Raw genomic sequence first — 22,791 nt, 5'->3', positions numbered from 1 at the left:
AACCTGCCCCACCCACTGTCTTAACATATAGTGTAGATATGGTTAGGGAAGATATGGTTATTTAAGCTAGTTCCAACTAAATTAACCCAGACAAATTTAAGGGTCATAGCGGATTATCGCAAAACCTTAGAAATGGTCATGTACTGTTAGCAATTATCATACAAGGGGGCAGTCTTGGAAATTGTACTCTGATTTTATCCAATTAGCAGTTTTATGGAACAAAACAATGTTGTTATGAAATATTGAACATGGAAAACTGCTATCAATATTGTTTGTAAGGTTTGGGTTAGGGTGTTAGGATAAGGACTGACTTACTGTTTCTAAGTCATGGGTCAATTTCCTTTCTGGGTGCAAATAGTGATTTGGGTACATTTGGGTAAAATAACTGTGTAGATCACATCTCTGCTTGGTTTAAAAAAAAAAAAAACTGTTATTCTTCTGCCAGACATTAATAGGAAGTCACGCTAATGACTTGAGTATTTTTAGCCTTTAGGCTGGATGATTATTGAGTGATTAGTACTGAGACGAACAGCACTGAGAGACTAATGACCATCTAGTCAGCTTCCTCTTCTCTAAACAGCAGAAAGCCTGCAGAGTTTCCTGTAGCCATGCTTTCTCTATACGTAGGAGCCTCTTACACAGCGTCTGATTGTGTGTGTGTGTTTTTCCCCCCTTTTGGTCCAGATTTCATTTGCAGATGTCCGAGTGAAGAAGGAACAGGAATCTCTAAACCAGCATTCTTTAGTGTTGGGCTCACAGCGTCAGCAACACAGCCCTTCTGAAAAATACAGACTTTAAAATGAAACATGAGATATTTCATTCAATTCTTTAATTAAAGTGAAACTCGATGAATGTAGGTGACAGCTTCAAGGAATTTATCCAAATTTCTGACAAATCTTGAATATACACTATATTGCCAAAGGTTTTGGGACACCCCTCCAAATCATTGAATTCAGGTGTTGTTTTTCAGGGGTTTGGGCTCAGCCCCTTAGTTCCAGTGAAAGGAACTCTTAATGCTTCAGCTTCATACCAAGACATTTTGGACAATTTCATGCTCCCAACTTTGTGGGAACAGTTTGGGGATGACCCCTTCCTGTTCCAACATGACTGTACACCAGTGCACAAAGCAAGGTCCATAAAGACATGGATGAGGGAGTTTGGTGTGGAGGAACTTGACTGGCCTGCACAGAGTCCTGACCTCAACCTGATAGAACACCTTTGGGATGAATTAGAGAGGAGACTGCGAACCAGGTCTTCTCGTCCAACATCAGTGCCTGACCTCACAAATGCGCTTCTAGAGGAATGGTCAAAAATTCCCATAAACACACTCCTAAACCTTGTGGAAAGCCTTCCCAGAAGAGTTAAAGCTGTTATAGCTGCAAAGGGCGGGGCAACTCCATATTACATTCATGTGCATGTAAAGACAGACGTCCTGGTTTTGGCCTGGCTCACAGTCTCCGCTCTAATTCATCCCAAAGGTGTTCTATCAGGTTGAGGTCAGAACTCTGTGCAGGTCAGTCAAGTTCCTCCACACCAAACTCACTCATCCATGTTTTTATGGACCTTGCTTTGTGCACTGGTGTGCAGTCATGTTGGAACAGGAAGGGGTCATCCCCAAACTGTTCCCACAATGCTGGGAGCATGAAATTGTCCAAAATGTCTTGGTATACTGAAGCATTAAGAGTTCCTTTTACTGGAACTAAGGGGCCAAACCCAACCCCTGAATTCAATGATTTGAAGGGGTGTCCCAAAACTTTTGGCAATATAATGTAACAGATGTGACATCAGGAATGAGACCTCATCTCTGAAAGAAGTCATAACAAGGTTTCACCACTAGGTGGCAGCACATCAGCTGTAGCCTAAAAGGACACGTACTCTCATTCTGCTTCAGCTTCATTACAGTGTACAAAAATAATCCACTTTTAATGTAAGACAACTGAATCTAGCTAAAAGATACATTTTGATGTGTTCATGGTGTAAAAAAAATGATAAACACACTATTCATTAGACTCAGATTTGGATTATGTGTGTGTTTTTAGAAGAATAATGACTTTGAACACAATAGGTAGTACCAGATATATTCACTTTGGATTTTATTTTGATTATAGGCAGCACTCTTATGTTGTTTAGATATACTACATTAAAAAAAAAAAAAGTATAAGTACATCATTACACAAGTTCTGAGCCCATACGTGACTCACTGAATCTTTTTCTGTTGAACAAATCAATTCACTGAATGCAAGAGGTAGGAAATTCATGAATAAAAGGGAGAAGAAGAGTGTAAGTAGGTTAAGGTGGCTTACACACCTAGGAATGATGTTAACACAGGCAAATAAGCTTTCCACAGATTTCAGTATCAAAACTGAACGACAGGGATTCATACTGAAGGGTTCACCTTAAGTGACTCGTTTGTGAATCAACTGAATCGATCGTTTCGTTTAAAGTTTAAATATAGCTTAAGATTTCCGGGCAACTTTCCTACGAGGATACAGGGAGACATGTTAAAAAAAATTTATTTATATACTTTTCAGATTTTTTCTATCAAAGCTGTGTTTGTATCATACATAAATACAATGTGCACTGAAAGGGAAAGGACGCGGGAATGTGAGAGGGCGGGGTTTCAGTCTCACTTCTAGCATGGAGCTAATTCACCGACATAACATTAGGTTTTTGTGATAAAATTCATAAATTAAATTTCTTTCTGTACTTTCTTGAAGGCTTGAAAAATGTTCTTTTCCTGCAGGTAGCCAGTCAGTACTCGTTAAAGTAAAAGGTAAAGACTGTCTAATTTGAAAAAAAGCTGTAAAAATGGCCGATCTTAGGCTGAATTTGACGCCATTTTGCTGAAGGCGACAAAATTTTAAAGAAAGGCACACACCTCACTTCTCTTCATACATAAAGTCGAGACACGACACACGAGGAGGAATAGGCTTTCATTTTATTCAATAAGCTCATCATAAATTATCGCACATAAAATATTCTTTTTCTCCAGAGTTATAAAGTGGAGAGCGAGGCTTAACCGCATGATTCCCCAAGAAAACAGAGAAGGATGATCTCAGCTTCAGAAACAGCACAGATCCAGGCATCTCAGAGGTGTGTCTTACTCTGGGTGTGTGTGTGTGTGTGTGTGTGTGTGGGCTATGCCATCGCTCCAACTCTTGCTGCTAGAGATGGGATAAAGATCGGACTAGTGCTCGGCTTTAAAAACTACACCCACACTCGTGATTTAAAAAAAAAAAATTAATTGGGAAATGAATGACAGGAAGAATAGAGTGAGAGAAACTATATATAAATCAGTGAGTGTGTTAGGTTGTAAGGAAAGGCAGTGTTAAGCGATGAGAAGGAAAAACGGCGGTGTTATTAACAGCTACAGAACTTAAAAATCACAGGGTGGTCTGAGTGCACACGAAAGGATGAGGGGGGGAAAAAAAAAAGAAAAAACAAAAAAAGACAGATATAGACTCAGCGCATGTGATATAAGGGCAGCTAAACATTTCGAGGGAGGAAAGAAGACTCAGTTCAGAGAGTGTGTGTAAAGGGTAGAGCGTCTTTTTCTCATTAACTCAGTACGCGCTAGGTCACGTGTTCGTTTTGCTGCTTTGTTTGTTTTCCCCGCAATGGTCTTTAGCCCCGCCCCCTTTTCAGGCACCACAGGCTGTGACTGGCCAGTGGGAGGTGGAAGGGGGTTGTGTCATGGCGGGACGGAGGGGCGGCATCCCGCCGGACTGGATCCACGGTGTTGTCAAGACCGGGCTCGGTTCTATTTGGACAGCTGCTGCTGGACATGGAGAAGGAACTCGTAGTAGGAGAACGCCGATTCAGAACGATCCTCGACCAGGTGCTGGAAGAAACTGTTCTTTGCCGAAGGGTCGTCTCTGTACAGAGAGAAAAACAAAACAAGGAGGTAAGATACTTCTTCACTAGTAGTGTGTTCAAAGAAGGGGAGAAAAAAAAAAAAAAAACTGTGATTGACCACATTTTCATTTGTGGTTTCATTTTCAGTGGTTGAAGCTTGATTTTTTTATAATATAAGGGGTGGAGTCAGTAGAGGGCAGTGTGGTTTTTCAGAGCACCCAGTCCATTTAAAAAAAAAAAACTGCAGTGACCACAGATGTAAAGCGCCAATTGAGGATTCCTGACTTGTGCAACAGAAAAGATTTTTTCCCCACCTACTTTCTAGAGATTTTGACTCCAAACAACGCACAACCATCTCTGGCCTGGACTTCACAAGACTGTAGGATGGATTTATGATGCTATTTAATCATTTGTGGGTTCTTATATAAAGAGGTTTGAAAGTGTGTTCTCCGAATCGGTCATATAAAACATGAAGCGATGTATATATTGATAGAAAAGAAACAGAAGGATAAAAATGAACAGGGTTCTTACTTGAGCACGTAGAAGGCGGCGCTAAATCCTCTGGACTCCTGAAGCCAGGACACAAAGGTTCGGGTTCTCTTAGAGGCCGCCGTCTCCAACTCGGGGAGATCGTTCTGTTCCCAAACAATACACGTGTACACGCCTGTCAGTCCTTAGGTTATTTATTAGACCAATATATAATAGTGTCTATCTAATGGAAAAGGTAACATTCCCTATAACATGTGGTCATACAGACACAGACATACAACATCATTCTCTATAAATAATCTCACACATGTACACTCACCATGCTGACCGGTATGGATGTGTAGTCAGGACAGCCCAGGACATCTTGTATGAACACCTCGTTACAGCTCCTTCCCAACCACAGGTACATCACCTACAGGACAAAAAGGTCAGAGTCAGCATCAGGGCAATAAACAGTAAAATGTTCCACATACTTCTTAATGTTTCATCATACAGTGAACACAAAGTGTGTACGATCAAGAATATATTTAAAAAAATAACTTGTATGTCATGGAGGTGTACGGAACAGTGTTGAGGGTTATACAGTTGTGTAGTAGAAGTATAAAATTTAGTGTAAAGTCAGACATAATAGAGTGGTGGAGTAGAGAGTTGTGTAGGTATTTAGAATAGTGTTGAGTTCTGGTTGTGTGTGTAGTATAATGTAGAGATGAATAAAATAGTGTAGAGGTGTATGGCAGTGTAGAATTAAGTAGAGTTGCACTAACGCTGCCACAATCCAGGAGGAAGGCTCCCTCTCTGGTGAGCTTCTCAGCTGACAGCTGCAGCAGTGGAGGCTGAGGAATCACCTGCTCGTTCAGTTGCAGCGCCCCCTACAGGTCATGCGTACACACACACACACACACACACCATCAGGTACACAACCTTTAGAGAAGAACCTTGATACTTGACTACTGAAGTTCTATACATTTTTACACCTCGAACATATCATGTGAAGACAGCTAATGCTGGCTGAATTATTGTGGTGATGATCCTCTAGTGTTGACAAAGAAATGTGTCACAAGCTTGTGCCTCCATGGTGTATTACCTGATCGGAGAGGTTATCGATGCGGTACAGGTCAGGGTGGATCATGTGCATGATCTGCTTTATTGGCTGACTCTTGAACTCGCACATCGCAAACACCCGCTCGTCCAGCCGTGTGCTTGTCCCCGTCCGCAGCGCTTTCTGTACATGAACACGTTGTATCACGTGGTATAAGCGATAGTAAGGGTTCGATTTGCCTTGAAACTAGAATTACTTTCAGAGATGCTGTTACAGAAAATTAAACTAAACGTATTCGAGGAATCAGTATCACGACATGTCTAGCGACATACACATAAAAATTTCCTGGAATATGCCAAGGTTAAATACAACGTTTGATATTGAAATTGTATTGTGTAGTGAGAGTGTATGTGTGTGTGTGTCTCTCTCAGAGAGCTGTACCTGTTTGAGAAGAGCGAGTGTGTACAGAGGGAAGAGGCGCAGGCAGGAGGGGGCAATGACACCAGTTTGCTGCACGTTGGAGATATTGGTGCGATAAGACTCTAAAGAGTCCACAACCGCGTTCACCAAGGCGTCCCGGGCATCTGAAATGCTGCAGGAGAGCGAGCGGTCTATGGCTGCAAGACAGACAGGGTATTGGTGAGAAATCTCTGACTTTTTTCCTCATGAAGTTATCAAAGAAAACATGGTGTGCGGGTGTGTGTACCCATGTTGGCGAGCAGGCAGCTGATGGCTTGAACATCGGCTCCTGCAAACACATCGCTGAGCTGGTTCACCACGGGCAGACACAGGGTATGAACTCTGATTCGCCGTTTGCCTGTCAATCACACACACACTGACCAATCAGGACATGATGTGGAAAAATGAAGCAGATATATTACAGTGAATTCATTCAGGTTTTTGTCTCATTTTGTCTCTCTTACTAGCTCAAACACACATGCACACACACACACACACACACTATACCTTTACTGGACGTGTAAAGAAGAGCAGCCTGGAAGCACGCTAGTGAGGTATCGGCTAAGCTCTCATCTATAGACACTTGGACGGCGAAGCCTGAGTCCGGGTTCACGTTAGCCAGAGACAGCAGGTCGGTGGAGCGCACAAAGAAGTTTCCATGGAACGTGTGGATGGACATTCCTGTCGGCCAATCAGAGAAGTGAGAGAAACGTTACAAGACAAAAGCATATAATCTCATGTGAGACTACGGAATTCTCGATTCTGATTGGTCAGAACAGCACATCTCTTCTAACAGCTCTCTATAGTGGAATTGTCAGTCAATAGTGAGGGGCAAAGCTGTAGATATGTTTTCTGACAGTATCAGGAGTGTTTTTGGTCTTAAACATCAAGACAGAAAAAATGGTTTTGAAGGAACGTCTATTGCAGTTGCAATAACTTGAGTAACAGGAACTAATTTGTCCTGTGAACATTCCACACTATTAAATTTAATACAAAATTGTGGGGCATGCAACACTGGATTAGCAGGACAGGGAACAGGATATGGAGAACTGGGTCTGGATTTCTTGATTAGAGTGAAGTATAGAAATGTCCTATTGATTTTTTTTTGTATATATGGAAGTTTTGGATGATGAAGTAATTCCCCACATATCCTGGGATGGGTGAAGGAGTTTCACATAACGGCAGTCATTCTGTTTTAGTGAGGCAAACCCAACAGGTCAAACTGCTTTGGTTGGATGTGACCAGTCAGACCTGCTCTCCTCCATGTGTGATGTAAAGTGAATGACAGAGCTGTGGTGAAAACTCCTGTACCTTTGGTGCACCTGATCCTCATCACAGCCTCGAAGCCAATCTTCCTGGTCAGGTAGCGCTGCAGGTCCTTCTGCAGCTTCGTCCTCAGAGCCGGGGTGTGGACGTGGTGGAACGCCGGGTAGTAGAAAACGCTGCCGGCTGAAAACTTTGACATGCAGGCTAAAAAAAAAAAACAAAAGCAGACAACAGTATTAATTCAGAGATGTTTTATTTATCTAGTTGATTTGCTTTATGCAGTAGCAGTTTCCGATCACTATATTCGCATACCTAATGAAGCCAGATCTGCATACTGAGAGCTCAAAAGGAACAGGTCGACCCCAATCTGCTGACCCGAACAGTCCAGAGCCAGCTTCTTGTAGAAATCTGTAGCAGGACCCAAGTGCTGCACTCCCTATACACATCAGATAACATCCAGGTCAATATTATTACACAAACACACATCATGCAAAAACAACTGTATGTTTAATGGAAACTCTAGCTTTATCATCATTATTATATAGAGGGCTTTCATGAATTTTTCAGTCAAAGGTATTTAAAAATCAAGCTCTAACTCTTGCAATTGAAACAACTTTTAGAACTTTTGAGGAAATAATTATAAACGCAAAAGTGGCACCAGCTGACAGTTTTTTTGTGTATGTACCTTGGTGCTGGACCTCTGGTTAGGGTCCTCTCGTGACTGGAGCAGCCCCGCTCCAATGGTGGGTAACTGCGTCTGGAACACAGACACACGCCCACCCGTGGGTGTCATCAGTTTATACGCCGCTTGCAGGGCCGGCCCCAGGGCACTGTGGGTCTCGCGGGTGTGTGTGAACATCTTGGGCAGAGCGTTCAACAAGTCCTTCACCAGCTATACACAGAGAGACAGAGAGAGAGAGAGAGAGAGAGAGAGAGAGAGTGATGCATAACAAACAATCTAAAAGTCATAAATAGATCAAGAACATACACAGTAATAGTTAGAGAGAAACCGTTACAAGCCACATGAAACAAACAGGTGAATGTCACTCACTCACTCGTTCTCTCTCACACACACACACACACACACACACACACAAACACACACAAAACTTGTACCTCCTGGCTCTCTTTCAGATTCACCAGCAGATTGTCAGGAGTTGGAGTGAAGACATCTACAGAAATTATAAAAAAAAAAAAAAAAAAGAATTATAAAATATATATACACATACATTTATTCGTTTTTTTTAGGCCAAGTGTAACATAAAAATTGCTCAAATCACAGAATACTTTTATACCAAATTACAAACCATTGCCATGTAACATTTATGATAAATAATGAAACACGGTACATGGGTTAAAAAGCGTACGTGTGCTACTGCGTAATTATCAAAACCCATCAGTTCATTATTCTTATTCGATTATCGATGAGACATCATGATATGATAAAACTGTTCAACCCTAATAGTGCTTATAAAACATTTTAGCCTCTTTATCTACGGTAAGGACGTGTCATCACTTAGATCTGGGAATAAAAATAAACGCACCATCGATATCGGACACGACCAGCATCTGTGGCTGCGAGAGCCCCTCCTGCAGGTTGTAAAAGTGAATAGTGCTGTCAAACGTCAAGAATCCAATGCGTGTACGGGAATCACCAGGCAGCCTGAGAGAGGGAGAGAGAGAAACAGAACACACTTTCACAATCAAATATAGCATCTATTTGTCGTCCGCCCGGCAACATTCAGAGAGTTCAGAGAAGCATGAAAAACTTTCAGGTCTGTTGGAAGTATTTTTCATAATTTCTATGCAGAATCAAGTGGCTCACTTCTCCAGATTGTCCAGTAGCGACTGACACAGCACGCTCAGGTAGCCTGTCTCCACGGCGTTATGGGACACGTCCAATACAAACAGATACACGGCGGGTTGAGGAGGTCGCAGCTGGAGAGAGAGAGAGAGAGAGAGAGAGAGAGAAAGAGGGGGAGAGAGAGAGAGAGAGAGAGAGAAAGAGGGGGAGAGAGAGAGAGAGAGAGAGAGAGAGGGAGAGGGAGGGAGAGAGAGAGTGCAGTTAGGCAAATGTAATGTATAAACATGCAAATATGAAGCTCACTGTTTTATTTAAGTTGTTTTATGGGGCAACTGCTTGAAAGACAACAACTTACGTTCATGTGGGACAGGGTGCTGGGTCGGGGTTATGGGAGGGTTAAATTAAAACAGAACAAAAAATAAAATAAAAAAATAGTCCCACACATACACTATATTGCCAAAAGTTTTGGGACACCCCTCCAAATCATTGGATTCAGGTGCTGCTTAGTTCCAGTGACAGGAACTCTTAATGCTTCAGTATACCAAGACATTTCGGACAATTTCAAGCTCCCAAATTTGTGGGAACAGTTTGGGGATGACCCCTTCCTGTTCCAACATGACTGTGCACAAAGCAAGGTCCATAAAGACATGGATGAGCGAGCCCAACCCCTGTATTCAATGATTTGGAGGGGTGTCCCAAAACATTTGGCAATATAGTGTATTTCTATTTGAGAGTAATGAATAATTTGTAGCTGAGGTTGAGGATTTGTAAGAGGAAGAATTTACACACCATGCTTACTCTGCTGCCATTTCTATGTTTGGGGTAGAATTTTTTTGAGAGGGAACAGAATAGTTCAGGGAAAAGCCACTTTATATTTATATGTGAATACAGACAATAAACAGATGCAGAGAGTGGCTTTGTGTTAAATCCTGTAGTATGCATCAATCGCTGTAACCTCATACAGAGCCAGATGCAAATGTACATCCTGCATCTCTGAACCAGAAAGCATACAACACACACACACCATGTAATCTGAAGAGGCAATGAACTCGACTGTGGCGTTCTGCACTTCTGGCCTCTTGTGTGGTTCGCCGTAGGAACGTGTGACTGGGTTATACATGAACTCATCAGGAACTGAGAGACAGAGAGAGAAAAACAAACAAAAAACAAAACAATTCATTATCATCTACATGCATAAACTCACTGCCAGTTATGCTCCTGATGCCTATAGTAATATCTAAAACCTTCAAGACTTAATACAACAAATTTTAATTAAGCTGATAAAGGGTGTATAGGAACAAAGGACACTCATTCTTGCATTCTACCTCACTACGCCTGTTCTTACCATCGTTCACACGGTAGCAGAGGTTGCACTTCCACCGACGCTGGTCCAGAAACGACACAAACGGGTTTATATACGTCCGACACGAACGACAGCGGACGATAGTGTTAGAGGTGATGACTGGTAACTGCTACAGTGAGGACAAAAGAGGGAGGAGAGTTGAGGGAAAAAAAGAGATGAGTTGTACATTTCTCATTTATACCATATTATTAAAAGAGTAAAATAATAGAAAGATAAAGAGGTGGAAAAGAGCTGCCTCACTCCCAGATGTCCCTGCCCACATGCCCCACCCAAACCCATGCCTCGCTTTCCCACTCAAATCTAAACAACCAACTGTCCCACTCAAAGCCATGCCCACATGCCCCACTCCAATTACACCTGGCTATCCCATTCATGTGTTAAACAGTCCAGAAACTAGTGAAAACTATCACGTGTTCTCTTAAGAAAACGTTTTTAACGTACCGTCAGATCTCTGAAAGGGTGGAGCAGGAGTCCAAGTGGCAGACGAGCTTTATTCAGCATGGCTTGAGTCTGTGGAATGCTGGTCAGAGTGCAGCGAAATGTACTGGGGGGGGATAGAGAGAAATGTCCGCATGAGTTTAACGATGTGGTCAGGAAGGTTTTTTTTTTGTTATCTGGCAGAGTTACAGTAAATAATGTGAGGCTTATCTGAAAGAGGCAAAGCAAAGTTCACGCTAAAATATGCAGGATTTGGATTATTTCTGATCATTATGCTCTAAATGCCAATTCCTAGTCCATTCACGCTGGAATATTTACCTTTTTCTTATTGATACACGCCATACTATATTAACACTGTCTGTAAGTATTTCCAATATGAAGGTCTGCAGGTTTCATTTTGGAAGCACCAAAAAGTGTGTGTGTTTGTGGGCTTACTCTGGACTGCAGTTGACCTTGCGCAGGTCGCTGCTTAGTTTGGGTTCAGGTGGGACGAGGGGTGTTGGAGGGAGCATGTTTCTCTCCTGCAGCAGGTTAACAGGGCGCAAGGCCTCCACCTCCAGCTCGGGAACTCCACTCAGACCACCCAATGCTGTAGAGAGCTGATTCAGACTTGGGAAGGGCTGCACATACACACACACACACACAGTTATGCTCACATTTTACAGACATGTGAATGTAGCAACTTCATGCCCAACTTGGCAACACTACGATTGCCTGCACTTACCTGTGAATATGGCTGATATCCAGGTTGATTATATGCTCCCTGCGCAGGGACGGGCTCCGGTCGAGGGGCAGGGCTTTGTTGGTAACCAGGCTGCAAGGTTGGATAGTTGTAACCAAAGGGCGGGGCTTGTTTGGCGGGTTCACTAGGAGGGGCAGGAGGAGGAACAGTAGGCGAGCCTAGGAAAAACGGGTTGAACGAAATTAATAAAACAGCAATAAGACAATTCCTGGACCACCATTTGAACTTCCGCCGTCTTCCAAGGGACAAGGTGTACCTGGGAAATTTCCTCCTTCCAGGGATTCATAGCAGTTAGGGACAGGAGATGCACTCCCTGTGGTGGTGGAAGAGCTGTCTGCACCTATGGGAGAATACACAAAAGTGGGTAAAGTGAGAGACTACGTTGAAATACCCGGCCCTAACCATTTTTCATACATCCTCAGGAATCTAAGCTGTGACACTAGATAAAAGCTTTTCTTTGCGAATGCTCACACCATACCACACTTCCTATTGCTTCTCTGCAAAGATCCAATATACCTATTTCCCAAGCTCAAACTTGGCTTTGAAGACACACACTCATTTCTTTTCTGGCGTTTTGGTTGAAGGTCTCAGTGAGCCCAGATTTATTGTAGTAATTTCTCTTGAGATTTTCCGAGATTACTTCTTTCTTTGATTGACATTATCATTAATTGTCCCGTCATTCTAAGCTTAGATCACATGGTATTGTATGCTAGTTTCAGGGTATTTCTATGAGGATCTTGTTGCAGACAAACACCACTAGAAAGCAAATTCCAGCCCGTAATACACTCGATCAATCACAAAACCTTATTCTTGCTAAGACACAGCTAATGGACCAGCGTTCTATTAAATTCAGGATCAATATTCATGAGTTTCTAAAGCTTTATTGGATTAGTGTGTGAGGTTAATGAGAGAGTGGGAGTAGAGGATTTGAGGGCTAAACTGCAGTTCACTCAGGTTGAAACTCTGTACTCTATGGATTAATGGCTTTACTTAAAGATTAGAGAGTGAGCAGGTGGGGGAAATAAAAAAGCACACACACAATAATAGTTACACCTGCTCCGAGACTCTACAACTGAATACATGGCGTTGAATTTCTCATTAATATGAAACTGAAGACCGCCATGATGTCAGGTCTAAATCAGAGCCTAATTCTGATTTAGATTAGACACGCTGTTAAATCCTCATGAGGGCAATTTACAATTTTTTAAAAAATGAAATCATTCAAAATGTCCTTCAGAACTGAGCTACACTGCATACTTAACAAACCTAAACTCACAAGCCAGTCAACTTTGTAGTAGAGTTATCATTATTCACAACACACCCACCAAAACCCAGCAACGAGTCAACACGTGTCTGCTTTCTCTCTCTCACACACACAATACGTAACCAAGCAGAGTGACAATGAGACACAGGTTTGCACACGCGTCCTCTCACCTCCCAAGAGCAACACACACACCATGCAGGGATGCTCATTAACAAGAGCTAACCTCTTGACATTGTCTTATTTACTCTCACACACACACACAGTACCCAAAAGACACATACACGCATAGCCAAATGTCATAATCACACAGTGAAGCCTATTTTTAATTAAGTGGTGTGTGTGTGTGTGTGTGTGTGTGTCTAAAAGTAAAAGAACAACTGGGACAAAATGCCTCCAGGAATGAGGACATATTTTCATGTCATGATGCAAACATTTTCAAAACTTACTCAGCGACGAACACACACACGTTTTTTTCTTACATTGTGAGGACCACAGCACTAACTTCTGCTATAACTTGCATGTAACTCTAACCAGGAAATGTTTTGGCTTTTACATTTTCAAATAAAAGCTGTAAAAACACAGTATTGACACTATCCTACCGTTGTGAGGACACTGTAGCCCTCACAAGGTCTAAACACATATACACACAGTTCCTGATAATCCTAAGCCTATGATTACAATTAATGTATCTCTAAACATACAGTCCTCAAGGACTTGAACCGTGTGTGTGTTGAGCTTAAAATGTGAGCTATCAAGTCTCGATTCAGACTAGAGTTTCTCTTTTTATTCTGAGTGTGTGTGTTAGCAGTCGTGTAAACGCACTGTTCAGTAGAGTGTAGTTATATGTTTGTGTGTTCAGTCAAAGCGAGGAGTGTGTGATGAGTGTGCTCCCGGTTGGGGCTCCGGATCGGACGGAGGGATCGGGGGTGGGGTGATTTTGAGGGAACTAAACGGAGAGACGGAGGGATGACATGGGCGGGAGGAGGAAGAAAAGCGAAAGCCGACCTGCTTCCTCATCCTCCTCATCCTCGTCCTCGTGGTCCGAACTGGATGAGGAGTGGTCACCTGGCAACCCTGTGGAGGAACTAGCAGCTCTATTGCCCCCATATCCACCAATCAGCAGCCCTGAAATACAGCACAGCCAATCATCAGAGAGATAGGGAGAAAGACGAGAGGAGAGAGATAGAGTCGGGGGGATGAAAGAGAAAGACGAGTAAGTGAAGAAGAGGAGGGAGAGAGAGAATGTAAGGGGAAGAGAGCGAGAAGGATTTGCAGGAGAACCCAAGAAAGAAAAGAGAGACAGAAGGTGATACAGGAGGAAGAGAGGTAAAGTAAAGGATGTGCAGACAAAAAAAAAAAAAAAACAGAGTAAGGCATGAACAGAAAGAGAGAGAGAGAGAGAGACACACACATGTCTCACATGACACATGAAAAGGGGGAGTGCGAAAGATAGACAGAGTGAAAGGATGCACAGAGGAAGAATGTGAGAAAAAAGAAAAAAAGTCAAAGACAAAAAAACAGAGAGACCAACAGAGGTCAAAGATGCACATGGGACGGAGGTAAGAAAAAAGCTCGCGAAACATGACGAAAAGCAGAATAAGAAACATGATCAGAAACAGAACGAGACAGAGGGAAACAAACAGAACAAGAAAAAAAGACAATAGAGACAAAGGGTGAGAGAGAGAGAGAGAGAGAGAGAGAGAGAGAGAGTCCAGAGTATAAGACTATAAGTGCGTGACAACCTAAGTAGAACAAAAAAAAAGAGCGAGAGTGCAAGACAAAGAGGAAGAAAGACAGGAAGAATAAGAGAGAATTGAGATGGGGATGGAACACTGATTGATAGATCTGATTGATAGAAGATTGAGATGCGATGTCAACATGTGCGTGCGTGCACACACGCACACGCACACACACACACACACACACACACACACACACACACACACCCCTAGTGGTTCTCAATCCCACTCCTGGAAGTATTTTTATGTTGTTTCCTGTGATAGTTGTGCACCAATATTAAATTTCTACATCACAGTAATAAATAGCGCACCATTTTTTCCACTTTATAAGTATTCCTGTTCTTGGGGGGAAAAAGTTCTAGTGGTTTCTGTAAATCCTTGTAGAAACTTTCATGGTGTCGGTTAATATCAGAGACTTCAATACACATACACTATATTGCCAAAGGTTTTAGGATACCTGCCTTTACATGCACATGAATGTGATATGGAGTTGGCCCACCCTTTGCAGCTTCAACTCTTCTGGGACAAGGTTTAGGAGTGTGTTTATAGGAATTTCTGACCATTCCTTTAGAAGCGCATTTGTGAGGTCAGGCACTGATGCTGGACAAGACGACCTGGCTCCCAGTCTCCTCTCTAATTCATCCCAAAGGTGTTCTATCAGGTTGAGGTCAGGACTCTGTGCAGGCCAGTCGAGGTTCCTCCACACCAAACTCACTCATCCATGTCTTTATGGACCTTGCTTTGGTTACTGGTGTACAGTCATGTTGGAACAGGAAGGGGTCATCCCCAAACTGTTCCCACAAAGTTGGGAGCATGAAATTGTCCAAAATGTCTTGCTATGCTGAGTTTCTTTCACTGGAAGTAAGGGGCCGAGCCAAACCCCTGAATTTAATGATTTGGAGGGGTGTCCCAAAACGTCTGGCAATATAGTGTATGTAAGGGTCAATCGTTATAGATTCATATGTTAATACTCTATTGGTGTGTTTTTAGTAAAACTAGTAAATACTGAAAGCGGAGAAAGATTTAGCTCGGAAATTTAACCGCTTTACAAAATACTGGACAAATGATGGTCTTTGTGTGTGTGTACATTATGAACATTGTACTAAATTACTGTATATGTAATCGACTGTGTGTGCATCAGCCTAAGAGAGTTTTAATAAATATTACTTGAATCTTTCAGTTTGTGCAACTGACTACTGGCACACACTTTCGCTCTTCGGATTTAATTCAGCAAGATACACTACATGGCCAAAAGTTTTTGCACCCCTGACTATCACATCAACGTGCTTGTTGGTTTAATCTCTCTTACAATAACCTCCACTCTTCTAGGTAGGCTTTCCACAGTGGCAGTAATGAGATCAGGCACTGATGTTCCAGTTCGTCCCAAAGCAGAGTTCTTCCAACCCTCGTTCACTTTGTGTACACGGACACTGGAACATGTTTCTAGCCTCTTAGTTCCAATAAAAGGAAATTGTAATGCTACAGCATAGAAAGAAATCCTGTACATATAGCAACAGTTTGCTGAAGAACCACATGTGTGCAATGGTCAGGTGTCCACAAACTTTTGGCCGTATAGTGTATGATGGAACGAAATTTAAGGTCAATCCAGGAGTGGGTCTTGAGAGCCACTGCTCATAATAAATAAAAATAATAGAGTAGAACAAAATGGAATCCTCCACAATAGAACTATGCTCAGTCTAAGCCAGAGGAGGATGAGGAAGGCAGGGACGAGGGAGGCGGGGACGAGAAGCGAGATATGAGGATGCGTCTCAAGCGGGTGTCTGAAGAACGGGCCTGAGGCGAAGGGAGCTAGCTGAGCGCGCGACTCCGAACCACCGAGGGACCTTCGCTCACAGGTTTGTCTCAGTAATTATGACTCAGTGACTGACAAAGAGATGATGAGTGATGGCTTCGGGACAAGCACACACAGACGGGCTGCGCTGAGCGACAGTGTAAACACACACACAGGACGCGAGAACTTCAAAACGGAAATAAGAAACAGGACAAAACGAAAGCAACTACGAGTGAGCTTCAGAGCTGCACCGTTTGAGTAATAACTAGATGATCAGGAAAGGTGAGTAAACAGATTTATGTAGTAGAGTTAAAAACATTCATATTAAGAACCAATGACTGTGTGGTCTAAGCTCAATGACTTTCACTAAGGATCACCGGATTTATTAATTAAATAAGAACATAATTATGATTACGTTCAAAGTAACGGGTATGTATCATTATTATAAATGTGTTAGTATAAACACTAGGCCTCCAAATATGTTAGAAATAGGAAAAAAATGTGCTTCTTTGGAACAGTTAAGGTGTGATGAGCTTTTACTGAAAAACAGATTTTCTCTCACTCACAAGTGTGAAGAAGGTGTTAAATGCTAGTGTAAGGTGTTAGTTTCATTCAGCCAACAATTTATTTTATTACCAAATGCAGTAGTAGTTTGCTCAACTTGGTCCAAGACAATACATTAAAAATATTAGTCAATACCATTAGTCTGAATATCCTCAAATCATTTAGTTGTAGCCTGAACCGTGCAGCACTGAAGCCCTTGATGACGCCGAAGAGGCAGAAGAGAAGACGACGAGATGGAGGTCTTCCTTACCTGACTGACGTCCTGGGGAAGACGGGGTGGATGTGGATGGGGTGCCCGTTGGCAGACGATGTCCGTCTGTGCCCTCTGTGCCGTAACGAGGGCCCACAGGCGGTGGAGCAGGTTGATTGTAGTGCTGCTGGCCTGCGACAGACAAAGTGCTGTTAAGCACTTGATTCTGATTATCAGCAGCACGGAAAGAATAAATGTTTATAATGCAAGTTATAACAAGACTTGTTTTGCAGCTGTTCCACAACAATGTCATCCAGACATACGTCTAGGACATAATTAACTTCTAATTACCTTTCACCTGTTTCGGCTGAAGGAAAGGAATGAAAATGAAAGCTTAAGCTGTTCTAAGGAAGTTAAGAGATAAGGAAATCTGGCAACATAGGTATAGGGTAGAAAATTATATCTAAGATATTAGACAAGCCTGTATGCACTCTTAGATCAATAGTGAGGAAGTGGAAGCTGCATTACAGTACCTAAGCACTACCTAGACAACACTCTCCCAGTGCAAACAGTCAGGCCATCAGTCACTCTGAGAACTCACAAATGAGAAGTGTATAAGGGGATGGTTAGAAAGCAACCCTTGCTCAAGCAGAGCCATATAAAAGCCCAAGAGTGACCCAGATGATATTTGATATTTGTTTGAGGCAATGTGCGCGGCACAAACGCAACACGGGAAATACCTTAAATAACATCATCCCTACAGTGAAACATGGTGATGGTAGAATCATGATCTGGGGATGTTTTTCACTCTCAGTACTTAGGCTTCTTGTCCAAATTTAAGGGGGAGCATAACAGAGGGGGATATTACAAGTTAACCTGCTTCAGTCTGTTAGGGGAGGGAAGAGAATGTTCTACAACGGCCAAGTCAAAGTCCAAAGTGAGAACCTGTGGTGCTGTTGCTCAGACAAACTGCAGCCAGCTAACAATATCCAACAACCTGAAGAACTTAGGAAGAATGGGTGAAAATAGACAGCTGTTATAGCAGAAAAAGGGTGCTTCTAGCAAGTAATAATCTGAAGGAGTTGCATAACTATTTGGTTTTATTAATTAAATTCATTTTGACTATGAAATATTTTAAGAGTATACTGTTTTACAATAAATAATACTTGCAGGAATAAAGATAATCAGTTCTAATCTAGGTGAACAGAATGTCTTTTAGGGGTTTAATACAAAAACAGTTGATAAATTGCTGTGGTATAAAAGTAACAACACGCTGTTCATGGAAAATAATCAATTCTATGGTGATAACCAATGCAAATGTTATCTCCTTATTTATTAAACAATTTTTGATGTGTTCTGGTCTTGAATCTCACCTACCTGCATTTGATTGGCCATTAACGGCAGCCGTTTGTTGAAGGGGCGGGGCGCCATAGCCCTGTTGAGCTGGTGGGGTGGGCGTGGCCCCGTTGCCCTGAGAATACTGCTGCTGAGGTTGCAAAGCACTCTGGGTAGGTGGCGGTCCTACCGCAGCCTGGGTCGACCGCAGTGTTCCGTACTGGCTGCTCCCAGGGGCTGATGGATAGGACACAATGGGGTAAAGTGGGGGTCCAAGGTTAGCTCCACTTGATGCCGGCGGAGGATTCTGCTGCCCCTGAGCAGTGGTGGTGTAATTCTGTCCGTAGTAATTTGCAGACATGGCATAATGGTGCTGGTAGGAATGCGCCGGGTACTGGGGGGCTACAGAGGCAGAGGGGTTGGAACTGACAGGGAGCTGGGCTGGAGCAGCAGAGTAATAGGCAGAGCCTGTTCCTGGGGGCGGACCAGCTTGAGGGTGGCTGTTGGGGTAGTAGTTGGTGTTGTAGTTGGTGCTTGTTGGTGGAACTTTTCCAGAAGGGGCGTTTTGAGGCGGCATAGTGGGATAACCATGCTGAGGAACACCAGTATAGTAATTTGAGGCAGGATACATGGCTGGGTGACTCTGACCTGGTCCTGTGGAATGAGAAAGTATAAAAGTCAAACAGGAAGTGAAAAAGGAAACATTACAAACAAACAGATAAATGACTTTAAAGGAGCCCTAGTGCAGATTCAGCCATTGTTGAACAGCTTAGATTAAAGAGCCGTGTGAGTGCTGTGACACCGAGGTAACCAGATGCACCAGAAGGATTGAGCTACCAATGATTTTCATAATCAAATCCAACCGAGTTGCCAGTTTAACAGCCAATCATTGAGGTCATGTTTTTTTTACTAGTTTATTACTGTTGATCTTCTGATGTGTTCAACTTATTAGCAATGCAATACCTAATTCATTATCGGACCACCATGGGGCAACTACTGGCCCGATATTATTTGGGTGGTGAACCATTTCCAGGATTTTCTAGACACAACATATGATCTGAAAACAAGGAGACTTAACGAATAGAGAATAACAATGCTTTCAAATATTCCACATTTAGTCAATATCCTGATGCATTTTCTTCCTTGGATCAGATCTTTTGGCAGGTGAGAACACACCATTCAGACTAAAACATCCTGCCCAAGAGCATCTAAGCAACGTTTCTCATTCTGTTTCCACATCTACTTTAGCATCGTTCAATTGCCATCAAATTCTTGTTAGCAGTAAGGTCCAAACTGAGCCAAGGGAAAAAGCTGTAGTAAAACAGAAACCATTTTTCAAAATTTGTGAGTATGCTTACGACAGCATAGACTTTGAGGAGACAAATTTACACTTACCTCACAATAGTCAACATTCCAGTTTTGTATTTGGTAAGGTGTAACTCAAACAACTGGAATACTGACTATTCTGAAGTTCTTGGATGCTTCAAGACCTCTGCATTAGATTGGAACAGATTCTCCAACCCGTTTCAATCTAATTTGTTGTTTTCCTTTTAAAAAATTTCATGCTGTGACATTTTGCCTGACATGATAAATATCATCAACACAGGACACAAATGAGCAGAAATGAGCAAGATGGGCTTGAGGAGAGTTAGTTACATTCCCTTGCTTCCTCACTCATCCAAATATGATATGACCAAATGATCGCTCCCTTGTCGTTTCGTACGTACGCTGTAGCAGTATATTAAACATTGCCTCACGGCACACAGATCACCGGCACACAGATCTTTCAAACAATCCTACTCAAACATATATGGGAAAAAAGTATGTGTACACCTGACCAGTCACACCCATATGTGCTTGTTGACCACCTCATTCCAGATTTTGTCCACTTTAGCTGTTGTAATAAGCGCCACTCTTCTGGCAAGGCTTTCCACTAAGTTTCAGAGCACGGCTGTGAGGATTTGGGATTTGTGGTTCAACCACAGGTGCATTAATGAATGTCAAGCAAGAAGGCCTTTGAGTGCAATCAACAATCCAGTTCATCCCAGAAGTGTTTAGTAGATTTGAGGTCAATGCTCCGTGTAGGACACTCAAGTCTTTCCAGGAGAACCTTCGCAAAAACCATGTCTTCACGGACCTTGCTGTCATGCTGTAGCAGGTTCGAACCTCGTATTTCCAGTAGAGGAGATTTCTTTTATGTTGCTACAGCATACAAAGACAATTGTTTTCTTTAAACACTGTTGCAAAGGTCAAGGGTGCGATGGTCAGGAGCATACAAACGTATAGTGCAGGAGGCTAGGAGTAATGCGTAAGCAATGCAAACTACTGCTTTCGTGCAGATGTTCAAGAAGTTTGTTTGCAGGGGCGGAGCGAATGTATTCTAAATCGAATCTGATTGGACGAAAGCTGAACGAGTGCAGGATGAATCATCCAAATTATTTTCAGCACTGAAACCAAAAAATTAATGAAAAGAATTTCCATAAAGCATACTTTATATTATTTTTTAGGCGTCTAAATAAATAAATAAATAAATAAATAAAAGTTCTCTTTTCTTAACGTGGACTCCAAGTGTCAATCTGCCCTGATAACACACACCTGTTCCTCCAGAGCCATTTAATACATTAAACCGGTCCAAAGGTCATTCTTTGGCATTAGAATGAATATGTAAGGTTGGAAAATGAAAGCTTAAAAAGTTTTAAAAAGTAAATAATAACAAATAGAAGAGAAAAGCGAGAGCACGGCTAACCGCTAACTAATCCAGGTGAGCTCAAATCTCTCAGAAAAGACTGTAGCGTAGCTAAAGATGTCGCGAGACATGAGCTAGCTAGCTAGCTAGCTATCCAGTGGAACGGAATTTCAAACATTTCCTACACATTAGAAAGTGACAGATTTGACGTTTGGAAACATGGCCAACCAAAAAAAATCGGGTCAAGTCAAATAATTTTACTTTGATATAAACAGTGAATCGTGTGAATTCGGTCGAATTCGGGATTAGCTAGGAGGCTAGTGCTTCAGAAAAGAAAACTGACACGGCTAGCATTCTCAGAGATCCGTTAGAACGTTTATTACGTGAAATCAATACAATATACACTCGGAAATATACACACGAACTGAATACTGTCAGGAATACACATGAGCTAATAGTTAGCTAACCGGAGTTAGCCAAAGCTACGCGTCATTAACTTAGCCACAGTGCTAAAACGTCTAACAAGAAACGAAAGCCCTGGTCTTCGTTAGCTACTCGTTAGCATTATATCTGCTTTCAAATGAGTCAATTATAGATTAGAATCCAAACGGGAAAGCGCCTGAACAGAAAAAAAATGACCTAGCCTAGCATAAGCAGTGTTAGCCAGCTAATCCCCGTACCGTTCTGATAAGCGGGTGCAGTGCCAGGACCTGCGCCGTTCTGCGTTGCGCTGCTGTAATTCGGAACATTTGAGTTCAGATTGGTGTAACCCGGAGCCGACATCTTAACTTCCCACTCCTTTATTAAAACCTTTATACGATCCGAATGTCGTGTTCAGTGAGGTGTCAAGCAAACAAAACTCCGACGTCAGCAGTTTCGCGATGCCATCGACCTGGCTTTAACTGAGGATGTGTCACTGATCAGAGCTGATCTGCCTGTAGGACCAAACACTGGAAACCGGAGTCCGGTGCTACGTGTCCATTTCAAAATAAAAGCTACGATGGAACGTCGAAGAGCGGCGACGTGCGCGTTTCCGGGTGTGCGCGCGCGTTCACGCCCCTTTCCGTCAGAGGCGCTTTGCGTCAGCGCGCGCGTCAGAAAGAAGAGGAAATAAGGCACGTGTGGGTCTTATGATGCGTGCGGATTTGCAAAGTAATTAGACGAGGATGACACCGTAGCTTGGTGGGGGGAAAAAAAGGTTTAGATACAACTTTTAGATTGCTTTGTCCTGAATTCTGATGCAAATGCGAGGAATTATTAGATAGACTCATGAGAAATGTGTTCTTGGAAGATGATGGACACGTTAAGTTGTCTTTGTCTCATATACGTTACTGCACTATGAAATTCTTTCTTCGCATATCCCATCCTTAGGGGTTGAGCGCAGGGTCAGCCATGATACAGCACCCCCGGAGCAGGAGAGGGGTTGAGGGCCTCGCTCAAGGGCCCAACGGCGGCAGCTTGGCAGTGCTGGTGATTGAACCCCGATCGACGACCGAGAGCCTTAACCACTTGAGCTACTATATACAAATACAAAGTGTGTGTGTGAGGGAGAGGGAGACAGACAGACAGAGAGACACAAAAAGAGAGAGAGAGAGGCTGGTGTAATGCACCCTGACATGAATCAGAGTCACCAGCTGCCACCTTACAGTAGCGTCCTCATCTCTAACATCCTAACAGATTGCTGATTCGGTCCATGTCTACTCTTTATCTGTTTACAGTTGCAGTTTTAAAAAAAATTCATACGTCTTGTTTTATGTTTGCGTAAG

At 42.6% G+C, this 22,791-nt stretch overlaps 1 protein-coding gene across 2 annotated transcripts; it reads right to left on the bottom strand.

The window, feature by feature from the left end:
• Positions 1 to 2,069: 2,069 nt before the first annotated feature.
• sec24b (SEC24 homolog B, COPII coat complex component) lies at positions 2,070 to 22,032 on the bottom strand. 2 transcript variants are annotated; one of them, XM_058413922.1, is made up of 24 exons: positions 21,706 to 22,032; positions 18,382 to 18,993; positions 17,065 to 17,196; positions 13,725 to 13,844; positions 11,712 to 11,795; positions 11,438 to 11,613; positions 11,149 to 11,333; positions 10,717 to 10,819; positions 10,258 to 10,384; positions 9,937 to 10,046; positions 8,934 to 9,046; positions 8,653 to 8,771; positions 8,225 to 8,280; positions 7,794 to 8,000; positions 7,421 to 7,544; positions 7,154 to 7,312; positions 6,350 to 6,523; positions 6,090 to 6,200; positions 5,825 to 6,000; positions 5,429 to 5,566; positions 5,109 to 5,213; positions 4,664 to 4,756; positions 4,387 to 4,490; positions 2,070 to 3,875 (listed from the first exon to the last, which is right to left on the bottom strand). In XM_058413922.1, the coding sequence occupies exons 1-24, from the start codon at positions 21,806 to 21,808 to the stop codon at positions 3,761 to 3,763; spliced, it is 3,546 nt and encodes a 1,181-aa protein (XP_058269905.1). In that variant the 5' UTR covers positions 21,809 to 22,032; the 3' UTR covers positions 2,070 to 3,760. The 2 variants fall into 2 exon arrangements, with proteins under 2 accessions (XP_058269905.1, XP_058269913.1); XM_058413930.1 differs by lacking the exon at positions 13,725 to 13,844 and having other exon boundaries at positions 21,706 to 22,031.
• Positions 22,033 to 22,791: the final 759 nt, after the last annotated feature.

Source organism: Hemibagrus wyckioides, linkage group LG02 (assembly GCF_019097595.1).
Source record: "Hemibagrus wyckioides isolate EC202008001 linkage group LG02, SWU_Hwy_1.0, whole genome shotgun sequence".
In the NCBI taxonomy this organism is placed as follows: domain Eukaryota; kingdom Metazoa; phylum Chordata; class Actinopteri; order Siluriformes; family Bagridae; genus Hemibagrus; species Hemibagrus wyckioides.
The sequence above is the reverse complement of the archived record's forward strand: the minus strand, read 5'-3'. Positions and strand labels throughout refer to the sequence as shown.

Coding starts and splice junctions, on each gene's coding strand:
- sec24b (XM_058413922.1), bottom strand. CDS start 21,808: ATGTCGGCTCCGGGTTACACCAATCTGAACTCAAATGTTCCGAATTAC. Junction 11,614..11,711: donor GGAAGGAGGAAATTTCCCAG/GTACACCTTGTC, acceptor CGTTTTTCCTAG/GCTCGCCTACTGTTCCTCCT. Junction 7,545..7,793: donor ACCAGAGGTCCAGCACCAAG/GTACATACACAA, acceptor TGATGTGTATAG/GGAGTGCAGCACTTGGGTCC.